This window comes from Leucoraja erinacea, chromosome 7 (assembly GCF_028641065.1).
Source record: "Leucoraja erinacea ecotype New England chromosome 7, Leri_hhj_1, whole genome shotgun sequence".
Classification (NCBI taxonomy): domain Eukaryota; kingdom Metazoa; phylum Chordata; class Chondrichthyes; order Rajiformes; family Rajidae; genus Leucoraja; species Leucoraja erinaceus.
The window spans coordinates 55,497,013-55,514,615 of record NC_073383.1 but is presented as its reverse complement, the minus strand read 5'-3'; the positions used below and the strand labels follow the sequence as shown (position 1 = coordinate 55,514,615).

Here is a 17,603-nt window from a genome sequence, read left to right as displayed (position 1 = left end):
TTCACCCTCTCACTGCATGCGGTAAGCCTTCTTCACCCGACTATCAACTTGTGCTGGTATTCTCAGGGAACTATGGACTTGCACCCCAAGATCCAATTGTATAGCTATGCTCTGAAGGATTTGGCCATTTTCCATATACATTCCTCGTACATTCAAGCTACCAAAGTGAAACATCTCATACATTTTTGGATTATCCATCTGCAGTTACTCTGCCCTTATTTTAAACTATTCTATATCCTACTGTATACTTTGACAATCTCTCTCATTATGTACATGTCTGCCAAAAGGGACCATGAAATGTCCCTGTTTTGTAAGATTTAGTGGAATCCCAAGCCACTTTATTCATATATTAAAACAAGAGTGTTTACTACGGAAAGGATAGGATGGGATCATTTAAGGAGGGAATTTATGCCTGGAGCCAGAGTATGTGAATGAGGTACAAAATGAATACTTTGCATTTGCATTCACCAAGGAGAAGGGGTGAAATTGGAAAGGGTGAAACCAAGGTGAAATTGGCGATGAGTATGCTGATGTTTTAGGGCATGTCCCCAGGGCTTATCCAGGGTGGATAAGTCCCCAGGGCTTGATGAGACCTACTGCAGGTTTTGAGAGAGGTTATGGAGGAGATTGTTGGAAGCTTGACACAAATAATTGTACAACTACCAATGGAGACTAAAGCCCCTGTCCCACTTTCGTGAGTTACTCACAAATTCTCCCGAGTTTTCCCCTTGATTCAAACTCGGAGAATTACGGTAATAGCCAGCCGTAGGTACTCGGGGCTATTTATTTTACTCGTGGACATTTTTCAACATGCTGAAAAAACGTCCCGACTTACCTGATGCCCCAAGTACCTACGGCTGGCAATACGAGCCACTACGAAATACCTACGGACGCCTACGGCCTCCTACGGACACGCTGCGGACTCGCTACGGACATTCTCCAAGTTTGAAGCAAGGGGAAAGCTCGGGGGAGTCCGTGAGTAACTTGGGAAAGTGGGACATGCCCTTAAGCATTTCTGACTGCTTGCTGTAGTGGCATGTTTGCTCTTTGCTTTATGAACATTGTCTTGTGCCATTGCAATGGACATATGTACAAGTGAATGCTATTTTGCTGGGACCTAGGTAACAAACTGTGAGTTATTCCAGTTTCACAATTTGATTGTTTTAAGCTTGTGACTATAATTTTACCTCAGAGTGAAAGCTAATAACATTGGAGCTTGGAAAGAAATTATGAGATTTTGACTTTCCTGTTCGATATTACTTTGATTTTAGTAAAATAAATAAACAGACTTCTTGAACTGCTTCGTTAATGAACAAAAAACACATTCTATTCAAATAATGAGCTACAATAAAATCTGTCAAGATCTAAAAATATCGAAAACTCTTGGAATAATCTTGGAAAAATTGCTGTGTCCAATATTTTTTATTGCCCCTGTCTTTACAGGAGACTCCTTTTGCCATCCTGCTGTGGGAGATACAGTTCAGAAATGCAATTGTTTAATACAAATTTAAAGATCTGCAATTTAAATATGAATTTAATTATGAATTATTTCTCTGACAGTGATGTGTGTTTATTTCCTCCAGTAGAATATATTAAAATATGATCTAAATTAAACTATGTCAGCATCATTCCCAAGGGCCTGTCCCACTTTCCCGAGTTACTCACGAATTCTCCCGAGTTTTACCCTTGCTTCAAACTCGGAGAATGTCCGCAGTGAGTCCGTAGTGATTCCGTAGGAGGCCGCAAGCGTCCGTAGATATTTCGTAGTGGTTCGTAATTCCAGCCGTAGGCACTCGTGGCATCAGGTAAGTCGGGACGTTTTTTCAGTATGTTGACAAATGTCCATAAATAAAAATAATAGCCCCGAGTACCTACAGCTGGCTATTACCGTAATTCTACGCGTTTGAATCAAAGGGAAAACTTGGGAAAGTGGGACAGGGGTTTAATGAGTGAAGATCTATTTATTCAAGAATTCAAAAGGCTCAAAAGAAAATATTCACTAATATAGGCATTTAATATTGCAAATATCATAATCAAATATCACATAGATCAGAACAATGTACCCCAGAAATTATTCCTCCACTTGTTACTTTGTAATTAGATTTTCTTAGTCGTTGTTTGTCAGTTTTGTAATTTACACTCACAGATGGTGATGAGTTGAAAATTGAATTATCTCTGCTAAATTGGCACTTGGCATGTGTTAATCAACATGTTATGCTGCGTTGTCAATCCTTATTAATGGTGTTAGGAGCAGAAAGCGATGATGGAGGATTCCAATGTGTTTATTCCTCACAGCCAGTTTCTTTCTATTAGGTATTTATTCTTGGTTAGTTTGCCTAATTAATGTCTTGTTCACTGGATTATGTAATATGATTTGGTCCATTTATAAACTATTTATAACATTTTTTGTCACTAAACACTTTCATAGTACCAAAATTAAGGAACAACTACTCTTTGAACTCTGAGTCTGCGCATTCTCTGCAGTTGATGACCAATAATGCACCGTCCATTAAAATGCTATTTATAGGCTTCCATCCTATAGTTGGCAGAGAATTTGGCAATATCAGCTCTTGAGTAGTTGTCAGACATCACTAAATGAGAATCAGGTTCAGTAGCTGAAGAACTGATACAGAGCAGAAAATAATCTCAAAAGGTTGCTCTGGTGGTGAGTATGTGGGAACTGCGACATTGAAGCTTTTCTTCTGAAGCTGAAGGTTATCTCGAGAGAGGAGCAGTTTGAATGGAGATGACAGAAATGTTAATGTTGTGTCATGTTAGGTGCACACCTGGGAGCAGGAGAGGGACAATTGCTGGAATATTTGGAAGACAAGCTATCTGATTGGCATTTCAATGTCAGCATGGCACAGCATACCAATGGCTACAATACTAGAACTCATTTAACTAATCTTTAACTGCACAGGGATCACAGGGCATTCTAGGGCTGCTATCAAAGTACATTTGTTCTTTGAGCATTGAAGTAGGTCAAGCTGTAAACACCAGACAACACTATTCATTATGCTGCATGTCAACATAGTTACATAAAGTGGATGAAAGAAGACCCTGATCCAAAATGTCACCTATCCATCTTCTCCAGAGATGTTGCCTGACCAGCTGAATTACTTCAGTGTCTTTTTTTCCTAAACTAGCATCTGCAGTTCTTTTAGTTTAGAGATACAGCCCCTTCCACCCTTCAGCCCACCGGGTCCGCGCCGACCAGTGATCCCCGCACATGAACACTATCCCACACCCACAAGGGACAATTGTTTTTTTAACATTTACCAAGCCAATTAACCTTCACAATGTGGCTGTTGATGTGGGAATCTAATCATGCTTTTTTCCACTTCATATGCATATCCCAACCATATTTACCTATTTGAGAAGACTTTGTATAAATGGCACTAATGAATGTGAAGAGGTGTGAGAAACAAGTAACTGCAGATGCTAGTTTACAAAAAAAGACACAAAGTGGGTAATGCAGCATTTCTAGAGTAAATATGATTACAACTTTAAAAAAAAATTGTACTGATATATATGTATAGGAAGGATTTGGAGGGATATGGACCAAAAGCAGGCAAATGGGACAAGCCCAGAAGGCCAGATTGGTTGGCTTGGACATGCCATGATGAAACAGGTGGACAAGAAGATGTGTTTCTGTGCTGTACAACTCTATGAATCTCTGCGCATGTGATGCTGTTGCAAGCAAGATTTTCATTGTGTCTGTACCTCACCGCCCTTGTACATACAGTATGACAATAATCTTGATCTGACTTGACTTCATCTGGTTCTACCCATTAAAATGAACGGTCCTGTTTGGCTGTGCCAGGTTGAGAATGGCCTGAGAGCAGCAATCAGTTGTGTGCAAGTTTTTTACTTCTGACTGTGCTTGGAAATCCTTATTTTTTGCAGTTACATAAGTGAATATCAGGAGTTATAACTGGAACTAATGTCTTTTAGCTCATTAAAAAAAAAATTTGGGCTGACTCATTACTTTTACTGTCCAGCTCATAAAATGGCCACTTTTCATCTTTGATGGAATATAGAAGGTGGTGTCTGCTCAGCTGGAAAGTTCATGAATATGGGTCTATTATTCTTAAATAAAAACGAGTAGGTGCAGGATGATACTAAAATGAAAGTTACATGAACATATTAATCTAATCAATCACCAAAGCAAATGCTGGCCATTGGTGAAAAATGTTATCAATTCTTGAAAACAAATCGAGTTTTGCTTTGTCACTATCACAGCTGATGGTTACATTTTCTTCCAAGTTACATAATTTTGCAGATATTCCCTCATTGATCTTCACTTCAGCTCTACTGAACGTTGGGCTGGATTCCCACTTTATGTGCTCATCAGCAATAAGGCAAAATTCTGAAATGAATGTACTCTTCTGTGTTTGGAAAGAGTTTACAAATCGTGTCAGGACGTGGACTTGTCATGTTGTTTCAGGAGATACGTTGGCAGGCAGTCAGATGTTCTACTGAGCCCATTGACTGGCCAGCCCCAAATTGCTGTATGTTGTACTGTCACCTCATTTTTTTTGTTTACTCTCACAAAGACAGCACATAAGTATTTAAACCTTGTACTTTAGTTTGGTGGCCATGAACTATTGTCTGGGGCTGTAGCACAGCAGTATGTGGATTTTCTGGTCATTTTAGAGAAATGATAAAATATTGCAAAATATGCAACCCTTTTGGGTTCACATCTAATTTTATCTCTAGCCTTTGCCCAACAATATGCCTATCTGGGAACCCCATCCCTCACCTGAGGTCATCTCTTTGCTGACCGTGATTTCTCTGGCCCCTTCTTGGTACCAGTTTTTTTCCCCACTCCCCCTTGCAATCAGTGTGAAGGGTCTCAACCCGAAACTTCACCTATCCATTTTCTCTAGAGATGAAATGGATGTCTATCTTTATGTCTATCTTTGGCATAAACCAGCATCTGCAGTTCCTTGTTATTCCAAAGTAAGTGTTGTTTGTTTGATGCTCGTGTAGATGACAGGTATGAGTGAATAAAACTTGTTTTTGCTTCCCTTGTTAGTCTTATTAAGATAGCCAATCACAACTAACTAAAAGCACTGTTACAACTGTTCTACCCTGTATTAGGTGTGGGAGTCAGCTATTACAAAAAATGCTCAAATAGTCAACCTTTGAATTAAATAAACCTAGAAGTCTCAAAGTGATCATCAATTTTTGCTTTTTAAATTCAAGCCCCATTCTGCTTACTAAAAGTGGACTTAGCATCTGAACATGAATCATAATCACATCACCTGACTCATCCACCGACCAATTACTTAATGATGATTCAGTGTTTATCACAAGTGCTAACTTAACCCAATATGATATAAATTCCACCTATTGTGCTGGCAGGTTGTGCAGATCCGTACAGACCTTCCACTTAAGTCTGAAAGATTGCTCCATATTGTGAATGTGTTCAGCAGGTAGTAAGGCCATTAATAAAACCTTTTTTTTAAAATTGTGGATATTTTGTGTACTTCATGAACCTAAACTAAAAAGGGTTTGTGTAATATTTTGCTGGCTTTTCTCTAATTTTGAACTAAAAATAAAATTAATGTACAAAATTATTCTTCTGAACTGGAATTTCCACACTACCTGTGGGTCTCCTTGTTCTGATGTCTCCACGAGATTATAACTGGAGAATTGTACTGAGTTCCTTCTTCCCCTTTTCTGATGCGGATTGAGCCATGATGAAACAAAGTCCCATTTGAGAAATAAATGTACTCTTTGTTGTGACTATGAATTAGTCACAAGGAGATTGGCCCTCTAGGTGTAAAATGTCTTTATTTAGCAGGACAAGCAGATAATTTGGAGAATGTATCTGAAAAGTCTTGAAATAATCTTACTGAAGTCAAAGTACATCCATGTTTTATACCTTTTCAGCACAAAGATAACCGAAGATTGATGAACGAAGTTTCAGTCGTTGTAATTACATAGTTTAATTCAATATTTTTGGTATAGACAAGTAACTTTGTAGAATTACATATTTATAATGGGACACGTCTTAACTGACACGCCACCTGTGAATATTCAAAATCTATGGATGTTCTGAAGCCTTCTGAGTCCAAAACTCCATAGTATTTGTGGGACAGCTCCCTGGATTTATAATCACACTAAATATTGATTGATAGAACAAATAAATCTTTAATTAAGTATTAATTCAGAGGATGGCTACCTGATCCATTCCCTGATCTCATCCTGCGAATTTCAATGTTGGCCAATCTGAAGAAAGGTCTCGACCTGAAACGTCACCTATTCCTTTTCTCCAGAGATGCTGTCTGACCTGCTGTTACTCCAGCTTTTTAACCATATAACTATTACAGCACGGAAACAGACCATCTCGGCCCTACAAGTCCGTGCCGAACAACTTTTTTTCCCCTTAGTCCCACCTGCCTGCACTCATACCATAACCCTCCATTACCTTCTCATCCATATGCCTATCCAATTTATTTTTAAATGATACCAATGAACCTGCCTCCACCACTTCCACTGGAAGCTCATTCCACACCGCTACCACTCTCTGAGTAAAGAAGTTCCCCCTCATATTACCCCTAAACTTCTGTCCCTTAATTCTGAAGTCATTCCTCTCATTTGAATCTTCCCTATTCTCAAAGTGAAAAGCTTGTCCACATCAACTCTGTCTATCCCTCTCATCATTTTAAAGACCTCTATCTGATCCCCCCTTAACCTTCTGCGCTCCAGAGAATAAAGACCTAACTTATTCAACCTATCTCTGTAACTTAGTTGTTGAAACCCAGGCAACATTCTAGTAAATCTCCTCTGTACTCTCTCTATTTTGTTGACATCCTTCCTATGATTTGGGCGACCAAAATTGTACACCATACTCCAGATTTGGTCTCACCAATGCCTTGTACAATTTAAACATTACATCCCAGCTTCTATACTCAATGCTCTGATTTATAAAGGCCAGCATACCAAAAGCTTTCTTTACCACCCTATCTATATGAGATTCCACCTTCAAGGAACTATGCACGGTTATACCCAGATCCCTCTGTTCAACTGTATTCTTCAATTCCCTACCATTTACCATGTACGTCCTATTTGATTTGTCCTGCCAAGGTGTAGCACCTCACATTTATCAGCATTAAACTCCATCTGCCATCTTTCAGCCCATTTTTCCAAATGGCCTAAATCACTCTGTAGACTTTGGAAATCCTCTTCATTATCCACAACACCCCGTATCTTGGTATCATCTGCATACTTACTAATCCAATTTACCACACCTTCATCCAGGTCATTGATGTACATGACAAACAACAAAGGACCCAACACAGATCCCTGAGGCACCCCACTAGTCACCTGCCCCCAACCCGATAAACAGCCATCCACCATTACCCTCTGGCTTCTCACATTCAGCCACTGTTGAATCCATCTTGCTATTCCTGCATTTATACCCAACAGTCGAACCTTCTTAACCAACCTTCCATGAGGAACCTTGTCAAAGGCCTTACTAAAGTCCATATGGACAACATCCACTGCTTTACCCTCGTCAATTTCCCTAGTAACTTCTTCAAAAAATTCAAATTTTTGTGCCTATCTTTGGTTTAAACCAGCATTTACATTTCCTTCCTACACATAAACATTTATCTATTGTTTTTTTTCTACATGTAATTGACAATAGTACAAAATTGAGATGTCCTACACCCAATGACTAGTTTCAATGTCCTTAAATGGATGGACGTGAAAGGTGAACAGATTTCATTTATATACATGTCTACCATCTATATAGTCACTGATTAAAATTGACAATCATTCCTTACACTTTAGAAGTGCTCAAAAAGAGGTCACCGCCCTTTCCAGCCCCTGGAATATAAACAAAGAACAATTTGAACAGTCTTTAGTAGGATCATTTTTTATAAGGTTTGTCTCCTCAATGTGAATTTCTCCTCCGCAGAGCTTGCATCGTCTTGGGGGTTATTTTTCTTGTATCAACCATCTGTATTATTGGCAAAGCCATTCATGACCTTGCTACAAAGCTGCTTCCAGAAGTGGTAAGCTGAATATTTCAAAGAGACTTACGTTTACTGCTGTAACTTGATATGAACCATTATGTCTGAACTGTTGGATAGTCACCAATTATCAAGTATGACTAAGTTTTTAATAATAATTTAAAAACTACTTGTTGGATATATCACATTTGTGGAGTGTTATTAAATATTTTTCACCATGGTTGTTTAAAATAATAAACATTTATAAGATGTTACATTAGGACAAGTTTGTTACCATAGCCCACTCATAAATAAAGGACAACACGCACTGTGAAGGTTAATGAGGTGTACTATACTATTGAAAAGAAACAAAGAAAAAAATCATTAGACTTTATGAATTCTGCATTGTCTACAGATGATATAAGATGTATGGCATTATGGACTTCCCTGCATTGTGGTGACCATTGTTATCTATTGTCTGGTATAGGGGGGGGTTGCACGCAAGGTCATCGGGTCAAAGGGCATGACGCACAGAGCAGCTCAATCCATGTGGAGGACATGGCAGCCTACGGCATATACTGTTAATACACAAAACGCGTACTTTCTTACCAGTTCAAAACCGCCGAAATGGTCAATTTTTGTGCTGTAAATAATTGTGGAAATCGGGGTAACCGTGAGAGACATTTATCCTACTTCAGAATTCCAAAAGTGAGGAGAAATTATGTTTGAGAGAAGCGACAGCTGAAGGGACAACAACAGCTAAAGTGGTTGGCGAACATTGGCCATGCAGATATCAAGATTGAAAATATTGGGAATTATTGCATTTGCTCACTGCATTTCATCAACAGTAAGGCATTATTTCAGGGTTCAGGATGTCATGAGCCGAATTCAGAATATCCTCGAGAGAGAAGGTGAACAGCCGGCAGTAGTTGTGCACGTAGGCACAAACGACATCGGGAAGAAGAGGAAGGAGGTTCTCCAACATGAGTTCAGAGAGTTGGGAAGTAGACTGAAATGCCGGACTTCTAGGGTGGTTATCTCTGGATTGCATCAGTACCTTGTGCTAGTGAGGACAGGAACAGGGAGATAGGGGATCTGAATGTGTGGCTGAGCGGCTGGAGCAGGGAGCAAGGATTTAGATTTATAGACCACTGGGATCTCTTCTGGGGTAGGGGTGACCTGTACAAAAGGGACGGGTTACACCTTAACTGGATGGGGACAGACATTCTGGCAGGCAGGTTTGCTAGGGCTACACGTGTGGGTTTAAACTAAATAATGGGGAGGAGGGATTAACAAATTGGGAGTATAAAGATGTTGAAGGGGAAGTGACTACAGGAAAAATGACAAAAGATTCTCGAATTAATGGGAAAGTTCGAGAAGGGACAACAGAGTAAGGTCAGGGCCAATTGCGAGCGGTGCGAGGGGGGAAGTGAATACGGAGGTCAAAGTGCTATATATGAATGCGCGAAGTATAAGGAATAAAGTGGACGAGCTTGAGGCTCAGTTAGAAACTGGCAAGTATGATGTTGTGAGAATTACTGAAACATGGCTGCAAGAGGGCCAGGGCTGGGAACTGAATATTCAAGGGTATACCTCATATCGAAACGACAGACAGGTGGGCAGAGTGGGTGGGGTTGACCTGTTGGCGAGGAATAAAATTCAGTTCCTTGCAAGGGGTAACATTGAAACAAGAGATGTGGAGTCAGTATGGATAGAACCAAGGAATTGTAAGGGTAAAAAGACCCTAATGGGACTAATCTACAGCCCCCAAACTGTAGCTTGGACATATGGCACAAGTTGAATCAGGAATTAGAATTGACATGTAGCAAAAGTAATGCTGTGGTTGTTATGAGAGATTTCAACATGCAGGTAGACTGGGAACATCAGGTTGGTACTGGACCCCAAGAAAGGGACTTTGTAGAGTGCCTTCATGATGGATTCTTAGAACAGCTTGTATTGGACCCTACCAGGGAGAAGGCAATTCTGGATTTAGTGTTATGTTATGAACCGGACTTGATAAAGGACCTCAAGGTTAATGAGCCATTAGGAGGCAATGACCATAACATGGTCAGGTTTAATCTACAATTGGAGAGGGAGAAGGTAGATCGGAGGTGTCAGTGTTGCAGTTGAATAAAGGGGACTATAGGGTCATGAGGGAGGAGCTGGCCAAAGTTGACTAGAAAGATACACTAGCAGGGATGACAGTGGAACAAAAATGGCAGGTGTTTCTAGGAATAATACAGAAGGTGCAGGATCAGTTCGTTCCTAGGAGGAAGAAAGATTCAAAGAGGAGAAAGGGACGACCATGGTTGACAAGGGAAGTCAGGGAAAGTATAAAGATTAAAGCGAAGAAGTACAACATAGCAAAGATGAGCGGGAAGCAAGAGGATTGGGTAATGTTTAAAGAACAACAGAAGATAACCAAAAAGACAATACGGGAAGAAAAGATGAGGTACAAAGATAAGCTAGCCAAGAATATAAAGCAGGATAGTAAAAGCTTCTTTAGGTATGTGAAGAGGAAAAAATTAGTTGGACCATTAAATACAGAAAAAGGTGAATTTATTATGGGGAACAAGGAAATGGCAGATCAGTTGAACAGGTACTTTGGATCTAAGGAGGACACAAGCAATCTTCCTGATATAGTAGTAGCCAGAGGATCTGAGGGTGACAGAGGAACTGAAGGAAATCCACATTAGGCAGGAAATGGTGTTGGATAGACTGATGGGACTAAAGGCTGATAAATCCCCAGGGCCTGATGGTCTGCATCCCAGGGTACTTAAGGACGTGGCTCTACAAATCGTGGATGCATTGGTGATAATTTTCCAATGTTCTATAGACTCAGGATCAGTTCCTGTGGATTGGAGGGTAGCTAATGTTATCCCACTTTTTAAGAAAGGCGGGAGAGAGAAAACAAGGATTTATAGACCAGTTAGCCTGACATTGGTGGTGGGGAAGATGCTGGAGTCAATTATAAAAGATGAGATAGCCGAACATTTGGATAGCAGTAACAGGATTGGTCTGAGTCAGCATGGATTTACAAAGGGGAAATCATGCTTGACTAATCTTTTGGAATTTTTTGAAGATGTAACTAGGAAAATGGACAAGGGAGAGCCAGTGGATGTAGTGTACCTGGACTTTCAGAAAATATTTGATAAGGTCCCACATAGGAGATTAGTGGGCAAAATTAGGGCACATGGTATTGGGGTAGAGTGCTGACATGGATAGAGAAGTGGTTGACAGACAGGAAACAAAGAGTAGGGATTAACGGGTCTCTTTCAGAATGGCAGACAGTGACTACTGTGGTACCGCAAGGCTCGGTGCTGGGACCGCAGCTATTTACAATATACATCAATGTAGATGAAGGAATTCAAAGTAACATTTGCAAATTTGCAGATGACACAAAGCTGGGTGGCAGTGTGAACTGTGAGGAGGATGCTATGAGAATGCAGGGTGACTTAGACAGGTTGGGGGATTGGGCAGATGCATGGCAGATGAAGTTTAATGTGGATAAATGTGAGGTTATCCACTTTGGTAGCAAAAATAGGAAGGCAGATTACTATCTAAATGGCGTCACGTTGGGAAAAGGGGAAGTACAACGGGATCTGGGGGTCCTTGTACACCAGTCTATGAAAGTAAGCATGCAGGTACAGCAGGCAGTGAAGAAAGCGAATCGCATGTTGGCCTTTATAACAAGAGGAATCGAATATAGGAGCAAAGAGGTCCTTCAGCAGTTGTACAGAGCCCTAGTGAGACCACACCTGGAGTATTGTGTGCAGTTTTGGTCCCCTAATTTGAGGAAGGACATTCTTGCTATTGAGGGAGTGCACCTTAGGTTTACAAGGTTAATTCCCGAGATGGCTGGACTGTCATATGCTGAGAGAATGGAGCAGCTCGGGATGAGAGGGAATCTCATTGAAACATATAAGACTGTTAGGGGTTTGGACGCGCTAGAGGCAAGAAACATGGTCCAGATGTTGGGTGTCCAGAACTAGGGGCCACAGTTTAAGAATAAGGAGTAAGCAATTTAGAACGGAGATGAGGAAACACTTTTTCTCACAGAGAGTGGTAAGTCTGTGGTATTCTCTGCCTCAGATGGCGGTGGAGGCGGGTTCTCTGGATGCTTTCAAGACAGAGCTAGATAGGGCTCTTAAAAATAGCGGGGTCAGGGGATATGGGGAGAAGGCAGAAACGGGGTACTGATTGGGGATGATCAGCCATGATCACATTGTCCGGTGGCGCTGGTTCGATGCACCTATTGCCTATTTCTGTTTTTTCTTGATTCCTTTGGTATCTAAAAAGTTTCAGAAGTGATAAATCTGGTTGTACAATTTTAAAATCGCCCATTGTTCTCAAGTGGGTTTTTACATGCAAAAAGAAAACGCTTCTGAAGCTAAATTTATCATTAAAAAAACTTCAGACTTACGAGTGGTGTGTGTGGAAAAGTAAGTTTTCTATCATTATGCTATTGAGATGTATATTTTGGTAAATAATAAAATGTGCTGACAGCTTAAACACCCACTATCTTTCATAGATATTGTCATTTTGCTGAGGTTGATTATGTCCAATTAACAGCTAACAATTATGCCATTCCTTTACTTGCATCTGAGTAAAATGTAATTCAAAACCCACGTATGGTTTGCGATTTTTTTAATGATAAATTTAGGTTCAGAAGCGTTTTCTTTTTGCATGTAAACGCACTTGAGAACCATGGGCGATTTTACAGTTTTACAATTTTACGGCCAGATTTATCACTTCTGAAACTTTTTTGATACCAAAGGAATCAAGAAACAACACAAATAATGCCTTGATGAAATGCAGAGCATACGCGATAATTCCCAATATTTTCAATCTTGATATCTACACGGCCAATGTTCGCCAACAACTTTAGCTGTTGTTTTCCCTTCAGCTGTCGCTTCTCTCTACCATCATTTCTCCTCACTTTTGGAATTCTGAAGTAGGATAAATGTCACATGGTTACCCTAATTTCCACAATTAATTTCAGCGCAAAAATGGACTATTTCGGCGATTTGTAACAGGTAAGAAAGTAAGCTTTTCGTGTATTAACAGTGTATGCCGTAGGCTGCCATGTCCTCCGCATGGATTGAGCTGCTCCGTGCATCACGCCCTTTGACCCAATGACCTTATGTGCAACCTCCCTATAACTGGGTGTGGAGGGTAAAGATTGACTAGTTCAACCCAAGGCTGGGTGGGAAGAAACGCGGTGTTGGGGGGGTAAAACTAGCGAGAAATCACTGGCCAGGAAGCCACAGAGCCCTCAGCCTCATACGTGTTGCACCAGGGACACGCCCTGTACTCACGCAGCATTCGCTGCTCAAACTTGCTCCCACAACTGGAAGCACGTCAAGTGGTGCCAATGCCATTGGGTAACCCGGAGGAAGTGGGAAGGGGTGGGTGCAACAGGAGCCTCACAGTTACCAGACGACTGAGGCATGCATCGCCAGGACTTCGCAGGAGTAGTTGGACTCATTGCCTCTTCATCCAGCACTCCGTGATCTCGTTTCGTGGCAGCCCCTGCAAACCCGTACCCAAATGCAATGCTCTTTAAGAATGTTTTACTGCTGCTTAACACATGCCACCTCCCACCACGAGCAGGTGCCTCGGCCCATAAAAAAAGAAATCCATTATATAGAGATCCGTAATTGTGAGGATTTGCTGTACAGTAGTTTTCTAGACTTGCAACTACATATGTCGTTCAAGGAATATAGTTTTGTTTACATGTTTAAAATGTGTACATTTCTAAATTAATCAGATCCTTAATAAAGGATTGGAAAATAATATATTTGGATCATATTTGATACCCTCAGTGCATGCAGAAAAGTAAATATGTGGTCATTTGTAGTCATTGAGCTGCATTTGGCTCTTCAATGTATTGCTCCTTCGCAGTGTGTACCTGAAGAGCCTCTTATCTCCCTGCACATAGAATTTTCCCTGCATCCCGTCTTCTCAAGCTATGCCTCATACCCTGGGAAAAAGACTATGACTGCACACTTTATCCAAGTCCCTCATGATCGTATACACCTCAATAAGGTCACAACCTCATGTGCTCTCACACAAAATTACCAGCCTATCCAACTTCTCCCTGTAGATCAGGCAACATTTGGAAGAATCTCTTCTGCACCATTTTCAACTTAATGACCTCCTTCCTATAGCTGGGCACTGCACAGAATACTTCTAGTGTGGTCTCATTAATGACTTGCAGTTGCATCATGATGTTCCAATCTTTTTACTCAATGCACTTCCCAATGAATCTAACGCCTTCTTCACTACACTGTCCACCTGACTCTCCATTTTCAGGAAGCCATCAGCTGTACTCATTATCAGTTATCTGGAACTTCCTGGCCGATTAATTTGTTGAAGAGATGGGAATAGAATTGAGCATTGAGCATTAATCATCAGCACATATACCAACTTTTAACCTTGTGATTGAAGAAAGGTGATATGATGAAGAAGTTGTAGATAGTTGGCCCTAGAACCTTGATCTGTGGAACTCTTTTAGTGAAGTCTTGAGGCTGGGATGATTGACCTTCATCAATAACTTTTACTGTGAAGCAAGTTGCAATGTTTTGATAAATTACAACAGCAGTTATTGGTGCTGGTAATTTTGTTTTACACTTTTAACACTAGTTAATAATGTAATTGACAGTTTTGATACCTTTATATGTCCATGGTATATCTGTATATAAACAAGATACCTTATCAGACATTGTTGCACTAAAGAGGTATTCTTTTGTTTTAAAGGATGATTTTCTTTTTAGTGTATCCATTATTAGTGGAATCCTCTGCAGTATTTTGGCTGTGGTTAAATTTATGCTTGGTAGAGTCCTCACAAGCAAAGCCCTGATAACCGATGGTGAGTATTGATAATTTGTGGATGTTCTGTACTGTTATGTGGTCAACTTAAATACTTTGTTTTAAAAGAGTTCATCGAATACTAAGGGGAAATTAGAAACATGAGGTAAAGACTACATTATATGCCTAAAATAATGTAGGATCGTTACATCAAAAAAAGCACCGAAAGACACTTTTCTTACCCTTGAATTATTTTTATTGAATTATTTTGTATTTTTCTTTTGTATACCCGATTTTATTTATTTATTTATTTTAATTAATTTTATTTACATAATTTGCCTTGTTTAATTATTTCCCTCTCCCCCCAAAAAGAAATATGGCTAGAAATTCTGCATCTAAATTTTAAACTACGTAGAACAACTTTCATTCATGTTGAACCATTAATGGGGGAAAATATCTGAAGGGAATTCACAGAACATTACAACATTAAAAAAATGGTAGGGGTGGGCTATGCAACCTCTACAGCTTGGTCCACCATTCAACAAGATTATGATTTTTTTTTTTACCTCAAGGCCCCTTTCCTGCATTAGTCCTACATTTTTTAATTTACTTAATAACAAAATAATCTACTGATTTCTATCCTGAATATTCTTGGGGCTGAGCCTTCACATCTTTCTTGGTCCCTCTGCTCCAGAGAAAACAATCCAAGTTTGCCCAACCTGTCGTTATAGGTAAATACTCACTAATGCAGGCAACATCCTGATGAACCTGTCCTGCACCCCTCTTCAAAACCTTTGCATTCTTCCTATAGCAATGGTGACCAGGATTGCACACAATACTGCAAAAAAAAGGTCAAACCAATGTTTTATACTATTGCAACATTGCTTCCCAACCATTATACTCAATGCCCTGAGTGATGATGGCAAGTTTACTGCATGCCTTCAACACCCTTTCTACAGAAAGATCATGGCATGCAAGCCCATAGCTCCATGAAATTAGCCAATTTGGTTTGCTGATTTCATGGAGCTATGAGCTTGTATCCCAAGATCTATCTGTACATCAATACTTCCAACTATCCTGCCATTTACAGTATATTTTCCTCTTATAGTTGCAACACCTCAACTTGTCATTGAGTCTTGGTGTACATATAGCTGCTGGTGTACATATGGTGTACATATAGCTGCTAAATTTGTATAAGATAATTATAAGCAGTTGAATAAGGGGTGGGAATTAATAAAAGCTTTTGCTTCTTCCTGCTCCTTTTCGGACACATTCGATTTCATTTATTTATAGATATTGTTTATGACACTTTATAAATATTCTTGTTTTGTTTTTTGTATGCTGTTTCACACTTGCCTTTTATTCTTTTATTCTGTTCGAAATAAAGAATTAAATAAATAAATAAATAAATAAATGAAGTATGTAAGATCATAAGGCATAGGAGCGGAATTAGGCCATTCAGACGAGAGTCCACTCCGTCGTTAAATTAAGCCAGATTTATTTTTCTCTCTCAACCCTATTCTCCCTCTTCTTGCATTTGAGGCAGCAGAGGCTATGTAACGCCCTTCAGGCGCTGCAGCCAGTTCAATGTGCTGTTCTCCTGTCTTATCCCCATAATGTTTGAAGCTCTTCCTGATCAAGAACCAATCAATCTCTGCCTTAAAAATACCCAATGTCTGTCTCCACAGCCATCACAGAGTCACACAGTACGGAAACTGACCCTTCGGCCCAATTTGCCAATACTGACCAAAACGTCCTATCTTTGCTAGTTCCTTTGGCTCATATCCCTCTAAATCTTATCTATCCATGGACCTGCATTAATGTTAAATGTTGTTATAGCACCTGCCTCAACTACCTCCTCTGGCAACTTGTTTCATATTACCCACCACCCTGTGTGAAAAAGTTGCCCCTCTATCAAATATTTCGCCGCTCACTGTAAACCTATGTCCTCTGGTTCTTGATTCACCAACTTTGGGTAAAAGACTATGCATTCGCCCTATCTATTTATGTCATGATCTCATATACCTCAATAAGATCACCCCTTAGCCTATTGCACTACAAATTCTTAACCTGACGAACCAGGACTTGAGTACAGACCCCCAAATCCTGGCAATATACTCGTAAATCTTCTCGCCACTTTTTCCAGCTTAACATCCTTTCTATAGGAGGGTGACAAAAACTGAACAAGTGTGGCATGACCAACATCTTATACTGCTGTAACATAACATGCCAACTTAAATTGGTAGATCGGGCAGCATTATTAGATAATGAAAGAGCCAACACTTCAGCTCAATTACTTTTTAATTAGGACTCAGGGGTGTTGGTCTGAACAAAAGACGCTGCTCCTCTATCTACAGATGTTGCCGAACCTGCCGAATGTTTCTAGCAATTTCTATTTTTTTTAACAAATATTAAATAGCTTGTTTTTTTTGCTTATTGTAGACCAAGTTGTTTAGAAGAACATCTCTGAAGCACTTCTCATTCAGCTATAATTTGGCAATTGTCCAACTTCTATTTGTATTTTGTGTTTTGCAGGTTTTAACTCGTTAGTCGGAGGAATCATGGGATTTTCTATACTGATCAGTGCAGAAGTCTTTGATCATTATGCTGCAGTCTGGTATTTGGATGGTACCATAGGTATTCTCATTGGAGTGATCATTTTTGCATATGGAATAAAGTAAGCTTCACTTTTCTTAAGGATAAAATTGTTATAGAAACTGGAAACACACTGATTCAAATTACTTCCCTTATTGTTTGTTTTAAATACAAGAGTACAAATCTGTCCAACAGGTTAATTTGAATCATTGAAATACATTCCAAGCGTCATAG

The 17,603-nt window shown here is 39.9% G+C and overlaps 1 protein-coding gene across 2 annotated transcripts in view; it reads left to right on the top strand.

Moving 5' to 3' along the window:
- Positions 1-17,603, top strand: part of tmem163a (transmembrane protein 163a) — a 98,134-nt gene that overhangs the window by 75,184 nt on the left and 5,347 nt on the right. For both annotated transcript variants that reach the window (XM_055638620.1, XM_055638619.1), the window contains exons 6-8: positions 7,931-8,027; positions 14,724-14,835; positions 17,310-17,451. In XM_055638620.1, coding sequence (XP_055494595.1) covers positions 7,931-8,027; positions 14,724-14,835; positions 17,310-17,451 — 351 coding nt within the window. The remainder of the gene's footprint in view (positions 1-7,930; positions 8,028-14,723; positions 14,836-17,309; positions 17,452-17,603) is intronic.